General features: G+C 42.2%; 1 protein-coding gene across 1 annotated transcript in view; it reads left to right on the plus strand.

Annotated features, from left to right (window-relative positions):
• Positions 1–5218, plus strand: part of arhgef3 (Rho guanine nucleotide exchange factor (GEF) 3) — a gene marked incomplete at its 3' end in the record, with an annotated part of 42315 nt that extends 37097 nt beyond the window's left edge. Inside the window, exons 11-13 of the mRNA XM_079556548.1 lie at positions 1635–1824; positions 4253–4845; positions 5198–5218. Of these exons, the coding sequence (XP_079412674.1) occupies positions 1635–1824; positions 4253–4845; positions 5198–5218 (804 nt within the window). The remainder of the gene's footprint in view (positions 1–1634; positions 1825–4252; positions 4846–5197) is intronic.
• Positions 5219–7769: the final 2551 nt, after the last annotated feature.

Raw genomic sequence — 7769 nt, forward strand, 5'->3', positions numbered from 1 at the left:
TACTACAGATACTACAGATACTACAGATACTACATACTGCACGGAGCGCTCAAGAACCACCGGGGGGTGGTGAGTACTAATACTGCAGATACTACATACTACAGATACTACATACTACACGGAGCGCTCAAGAACCACCGGGGGGTGGTGAGTACTAATACTGCAGATACTACAGATACTACAGATACTACAGATACTACACGGAGCGCTCAAGAACCACCGGGGGGTGGTGAGTACTACAAATACTACATATACTACAGATACTAATACTACAGATACTACACGGAGTGCTCAAGAACCACCGGGGGGTGGTGAGTACTACAAATACTGCAGATACTACATACTACAGATACTACAGATACTACACGGAGCGCTCAAGAACCACCGGGGGGTGGTGAGTACTACAAATACTACACATACTACAGATACTAATACTACAGATACTACACGGAGTGCTCAAGAACCACCGGGGGGTGGTGAGTACTAATACTGCAAATACTACAGATACTACATATACTACAAATACTACAGATACTAATACTACAGATACTACATACTACACGGAGCGCTCAAGAACCACCGGGGGGTGGTGAGTACTACAGATACTACAGATACTACAGGTACTACAGATACTACACGGAGCGCTCAAGAACCACCGGGGGGTGGTGAGTACTACAGATACTACAGATACTACATACTACAGATACTACAGGTACTACAGATACTACACGGAGCGCTCAAGAACCACCGGGGGGTGGTGAGTACTAATACTGCATATACTAATACTAATACTACAGATACTACATACTATAGATACTACATACTACATACTACATACTACATACTACATACTACATACTACACGGAGCGCTCAAGAACCACCGGGGGGTGGTGAGTACTAATACTACAGATACTACATACTATAGATACTACATACTACATACTACATACTACATACTACATACTACACGGAGCGCTCAAGAACCACCGGGGGGGGTGAGTACTACAAATACTACAGATACTATATACTACAAATACTACAGATACTATATACTACAAATACTACAGATACTATATACTACAAATACTACATACTACAGATACTACAGATACTACAGATACTACAGATACTACAGATACTACAGATACTAATACTACAGATACTACAGATACAGATACTACAGATACTAATACTACAGATACTACAGATACAGATACAGATACTACAGATACTAAACGTGTTCTTCTTCTTCTTCTTCTTCACAGAAGCTGCACGTGTTCCTCTTCCAGGACGTACAGATACTACAGATACTAATACTACAGATACTAATACTACAGATACTAATACTACAGATACTAATACTACAGATACTACAGATACTAAATGTGTTCTTCTTCTTCTTCTTCTTCTTCACAGAAGCTGCACGTGTTCCTCTTCCAGGACGTGCAGATACTACAGATTCTAATACTACAGATACTACAGATACTAAACGTGTTCTACAGATACAGATACTAAACGTGTTCTTCTTCTTCTTCTTCTTCACAGAAGCTGCACGTGTTCCTCTTCCAGGACGTGCAGATACTACAGATACTACAGATACTAAACGTGTTCTTCTTCTTCTTCTTCTTCACAGAAGCTGCACGTGTTCCTCTTCCAGGACGTGCTCGTCATCACACGCTCCGTCTCCGCCTCTGAACAGCCAATCAGATACCAGCTCTGCCGTCAGCCAATCCCCATCGAGCAGCTGGAGCTGGAGGACCTATCAGACGGAGAGATGAGAGTGGGCGGGTCCATCCGGGGCGCGTTCAGCAACAACGAGAGGAGTCAGTGCTGTTACTTTGTGTTTTAGAATCAACAAACTCACACATTTCACACATTTACAAACGTTTAAAGAAGAAAAAACCTTTTGAGAACGGAAACCAAAGACAAAATATCTTTAGATCCACGTTCTCCCGCCGTCAGCATTAAAGAGAGCGAGTCGGTTCTTTCAGCTCAAACAAATCATACACATTTAGAAGACAAACAGGGATCTATCTGTAAACCAAGTATCGTTAAAGCACCAGTATTGAAAATAAATACGATGCCCAGCCCTACATCAGGTGAGATCACGGATCACGGATCACGGATCACGGATCACGGATCAGGGATCACGGATCAGGGATCAGGGATCACGGATCAGGGATCAGGGATCACGGATCACGGATCACGGATCACGGATCACGGATCACGGATCACGGATCACGGATCACGGATCACGGATCACGGATCACCAATAAATGAGCAGAGGCCACATTAGGCCCGAGTGCCTCTGGCTCTCACTGAGCTCTCAGTTTCATTCTTACTTTTATTTAAGTCGTTTGTTCATTAATTATGAAGAACGTGTTCATTGGTTTAATAATCAAAGTGCAGCTCAAGTGAAGCAGAAATCTGATCTAATAATTAATCATAATAATGTAATAATAATAAAGTGCATTAGTCTGATACGGCGCTTCTCCAGATGCTCAAAGTCACTTTACAGTTTCATTACAGTTTTAGCCACAGCTGCCCTGGGGTAGACTGAAACAAGGCCACCAACAGTGTTGGGTAATAACTGAATACAGAACACTCACTTTGAGTATATTCAGGTACAGTTACTCAGTTACTCTTGAGGGTAAATACAGTAACTGTCTCAGAATCAAAGGAACACATTGTGATTCTGAACATTACATTTCAGCTCCATTTTCCACAACATTAATAATAAAGAAAAGTTTAGCTGTTTTGTTTCACTGTTGATGATCCGTCTCTCCTTCAAAAACACAAATAACGACTGAAAACTTCAACACGTTTATACAAACCAGACACATGTGGGTCACGTGCTCGGCTTCTCCTGCTGTGTCTGCAAAGAGCTTTAATTAAAGCTTAAGAGGAGACACTACAGGCAAAACTACATGTTTCAGTTTTCAGGTTTTGGGCCAAATCTGTCTCTGAACATATAAGCTTTCACCCGGAAACAGAAAATATGCCTAATCTTCACAATAACATGTTTAAATATTGCACTGATTCAATGTTCCCCCATAGACTTATATGGGAGAACACAATTTCAAGGCCTTTTTCTCCAAACACATGTTTCTGTCATTGTGGCAACACTATGTCCACGTCAGTCGGACCTAAAGACTTCACATTTTCCAGCCTTGGACTGAACAAGATTTGGAAGGTTTTTTCAGAGGGATTTTTTATTATTTAATCCCTTAAGCCTCATTTATTGAGTTTTGAATGTCAAAAAATAAGGCGAAAATTTAATTTTTACACATTTTTACACTAAAAAACAGCTTATTTTAAAACTAAACAAGAAATCCTAAATCCGCTCTGAAAAAGTCTTGGCAACTCATTCATCAATAAAATGAAACCTTAAGTTTGAATGTAGCTCTGTCCATTATTCAGATCCGGTCGCCGAAAAGATGGAAATTTGGTGCATTTTTAGGCATAAAACACCTTGTTCTGATATGAAAAGATAAAATGACAGAAAACATGTATTTCTTCCTCACATTCATGCCAGTGATCGACAGCAACAGTTTCAAATTGAAATCTGTAAATATACATGTTTTCCCTGTTCACCTGCAGTGTCTCGCCTTAAATAAGTTCATTACTGTCTTTCCAACAGACTTAGTGAACGTGTTTTAAATCATACGCCGCATTTATACTCAAATATAAAGCACATTAATGTGAAAGTACGTGAAGTATTCAGAATACAAGACTCTGACTGCACAAAGTAACGGAGTACGTTACAAAATACACTTTAAGTGAAGTATCTGTAACTAAATAAGTATTTTCCCCAACACTGGCTTCCACAGTCTCTCAGTCACCCAGGCTTCTGGTGTTTCCCAAACAGTGTGCCCACACTGCTCACACTGATCACACTGATCACACTGATCACACTGATCACACTGATCACACTGATCACACTGATCACAGGACCAGGCAGAGCAAAGGCACCGCCAAAATAAAACACTCTTCCACAAACCCCACAGTGTCTCCTGAGAAACCCTGTGGCTGCTCTGTCTGTGCCACATGTGCCTCAGCAAAGCCCTGACTTTATCCTCACACTGTGATGAGGAGGCGCATGTGTGAGTTTGGCTTCGTACTAGTTTTTGTACTAAATTATGTTAAAGCCTGATCCACGGTTGGATTTCAGGCACTGTAACCCCTTTAAAACACTGTATGATGGAGAAGTGAGTGATTTCTGTTGCTGATGTTTTTTTCTTCCATTTGCAGCAAAGAACTTCTTCCGGGTGTGGTGTAAAGCCGGGGGCCAGAGCCACTGCCTCCAGGCCAGCGACGCCTTCAACAAACAGCAGTGGATCAACTGTATCCGCCAGGCCAAGGACGCCGCCTCCACAGCTCAGACTCAGACCCCGACCCCGACCAGCCCGGCCCCAAACCAGCCCGCGGGCCAGACGCCGGGCCCGGCCCCAAACCAGCCCGCGGGCCAGACGCCGACCAGCCCGGCCCCAAACCAGCCCGCGGGCCGGACGTCGGACACCGCCCTGCAGAACGGGACCAGTGGAGCTAACGGACACGAGGAGCAAACCGGAGATCAGGAGGAGGGACTGGAGGCGGGACTGGAGGCGGGACTGGAGGCGGGACTGGAGGCGGGACAGGAGGCGGGACAGGAGGAGGGACTGGAGGAGGGACTGGAGGCGGGACTGGAGGAGGGACTGGAGGAGGGACTGGAGGAGAGACCGGAGGAGGAACTGGAGGCGGGACTGGAGGCGGGACAGGAGGAGGGACTGGAGGCGGGACAGGAGGCAGGACTGGAGGCGGGACTGGAGGAGGGACTGGTGGAGAGACTGGAGGCGGGACAGGAGGCGGGACTGGAGGAGGGACAGGAGGCGGGACAGGAGGCGGGACAGGAGGCGGGACAGGAGGAGGGACTGGAGGAGGAACGAGAGGACGAGAGACTTACAGTTTGTGATGAGGTTCCTGCAGATGAACCGGAGAATGTGGAGGAAGAACAGGATTCAAACCGGGCGGAGATGGATTCAATACAAGAAACAGAAGAACTGATGCAGGAGGGTTCATGACAGAAGCATCAGTGACACAAAACAAGAGCAGCCTCGATCAAACAGTTTATGTCCATGTTATAAATCTGACTCTAATAAGGTTCATGTCCTGAGACGGATCTGTAAATATGAGCAACGCCAACTCACTGTAATCCAGAGACGCCAGCACCAGCACTAAATTTAGAATCAGCTGTAAAACTGTGTAAACATTGTAAAGATTGAAATAGATAAGACGTATATAAAGGAATATTGTTTAAAAGACTTGTACTCGAGATCAATTGTTCAAAATAAAACGCTGTCCCTCGATCATTTCTACACTGTTTTGGTCCAAAGTCTGGTCCTGCTGCGTCTGATCGGCTTGTTGCACAATGTGGCTACGCTAGTTCCTCTGAGGTGAAGCTGTGGGCGCAAGTACTTCCTGTTTGTATTCATTTCCATTAAGATGAGCTCAGACCAGTGAGTTCCTGGTAGAAATATTTCCATAGAGGAGACGTTTATGTTTAGAAGGATCAGGGAAGCTAAAGGCTAATTTAACCTCTTAACTCCCGCCTGAACCGAGAGGATCTTTTTCCTCACGTTTTTGTAGCTTTGTTGTCATTTTTTGTCACTTTTTTTTTCTTCATGTTTTCGTCAATTTTTATCACATTTTTATCACATTTTTGTAATTTTTTCATCAATTTTTCGTCCCTTTTTTGTCCATTTTTTATCAAATGTTTGTGACATTTTTGCCACATTTCCATCATTGTTTTCGTCGAGAAAACGTGCTCGGTTCAGGTGGGAGTTAAGGGGTTTATGCATTAAAAAACTTGAAATAGTGCCTTTATATATATTTTTATAGCATGTTAGCCTTTAGCTTCAAGACAAACTCTCGATCCTTCATGATCACAGGCGTCTCTGATCTGAACTTCATGATTTGAACACAATAAATGATCGTCTACCGGGAACTCACCGCCCACAACGTAATCTTTAGACAATATGATTATTATTCCAGGAAAAGAAAACAGACAGGAAGTCCAGGCGCTCACACCTTCAGGTCAGAGGAGCTAGCATAGCCACACCGTGCAACAAGCCGATTCAGATAAGATTCATATAAGATTGATTGACATTTAGAAAAAACTAACCTCTTTGGAGCCAGGTTTGAAGACCCATTAGAATCCGATCTACCGAGGGTCTTTTGAAGTCGCCCCCGACCACAAGGGGGTGGTAAAAACCTAGAAAACAATTGATCCTGGAGTGTCATATAGACCAGTGTTTTTTGAGCATATCATTTGTGGAAACCATTCAAACGCTTACAACAGTTTAAACATTAACTTCATATTAAAATGTTTTTTCTTCCCTTAAGTAGCAACGATGACTTTATATAATGGGGGCCCCGAGTTGTTTATGTGTCAGTTTTTGACCCCTGTCACTGAGAGTAAAGGCACCGTGCTGACCTCTCATACAACATACTGGGTCACAAACAGGTCAAACTCGTCCAAATATCACCTTTTATTTATGCATAAAAAGTTGCAGAATGCAGCTTTAAGGTCTCTCCGACGCTGCCTCACACTTACAAAAACAAAAACATTTGGTTTGGCCTCTTTAAAGACCTGCTGGTTACATTAAATAAACACTACATGTATGAGGGGGTTATAGAAGCACTTTGGGCCTAATGAAGGTAGAAAAGAGCTGAGACCATTTACAATGTATCGCTAAAAGTATTGCAATACAGTCTGATATTTGTCCCAGTCCTATTATATAACATAGTTTAACCTCTTAACTCCTGCCTGAACCCAGAGCATTTTCTCCAGCTCAGCTTTACCCAAATCCTGTAGGCCAGTGTAACGCCTCATTTGAAAGACCTACAAAACTAAATGGATCTTTTTCTTCACGTCATCACATTTTTTCCCATCATTTTTTGGGGGGTTTCAACTCATTTTGTAGCTTTTTTGTAATTTTTTTTCTCAAATAGTAAATTTTGTGTCACTTTTTGTCACATTTGTCAAATTTTTGTCAAATTTTTGTCAATTTATCACATTTTTACCACTTTTTCGTAATTTTTTTGTAATTTTTTTGTCACTTTTTTGTGTTTTCTCACTTTTTTTTTATATTTGTCCTTTTGTTGTCAAATTTTTGCCACTTTTTCATCATTTTTTGTAAATTTTTCTACATTTTTTTTGTCACTTTCTGGCATTTTTTTGTCCATTTTTTTCAGTTTTCTCACTTTTTTGTCACATTTCCATCCATGTTTTCGTCTCAGTTTTGTCGCTATTTCCTCACCTTTTTTCCAGAAGCTTTTGGATTGGGGTAAAGCCAAACTGGAGAAGATGTGCTGGGTTCAGGTGGGAGTTAAGGGGTTAATAACGTGCATAGGTTCACTTTTAGTCTTGACTTTCCTTAATTAGTCACATTTAAGCTTTGTATTGTATTGTATTGTTTGATTTAGTTTGTTTTCTACTCTACGAGAACAAACATGTACGAGAGCACCTTAGGATTTGTCTCCCTCTGGTGGAGAAAGGACGTCAGCGCAGCCTTCAGATCACTATCCCGAAAATTGACTGGAATTGTTTCTGAACAGTTCATTAAAGCTCATATTTACATGAGGAAAGTAGTAAAATAAAGCTGAATGTAAACACTGCATGACTGAGCAGGACCGGGTTGTTGAGCTTTATTGACATTGTGCATTAAAAACAACAGATATGCAGAATCCATTGATGATATAACAAATGATGCCACAGTACTTTATATTA

This window comes from Gobius niger (assembly GCF_951799975.1).
Source record: "Gobius niger genome assembly, chromosome: 5".
Lineage (NCBI taxonomy): Eukaryota > Metazoa > Chordata > Actinopteri > Gobiiformes > Gobiidae > Gobius > Gobius niger.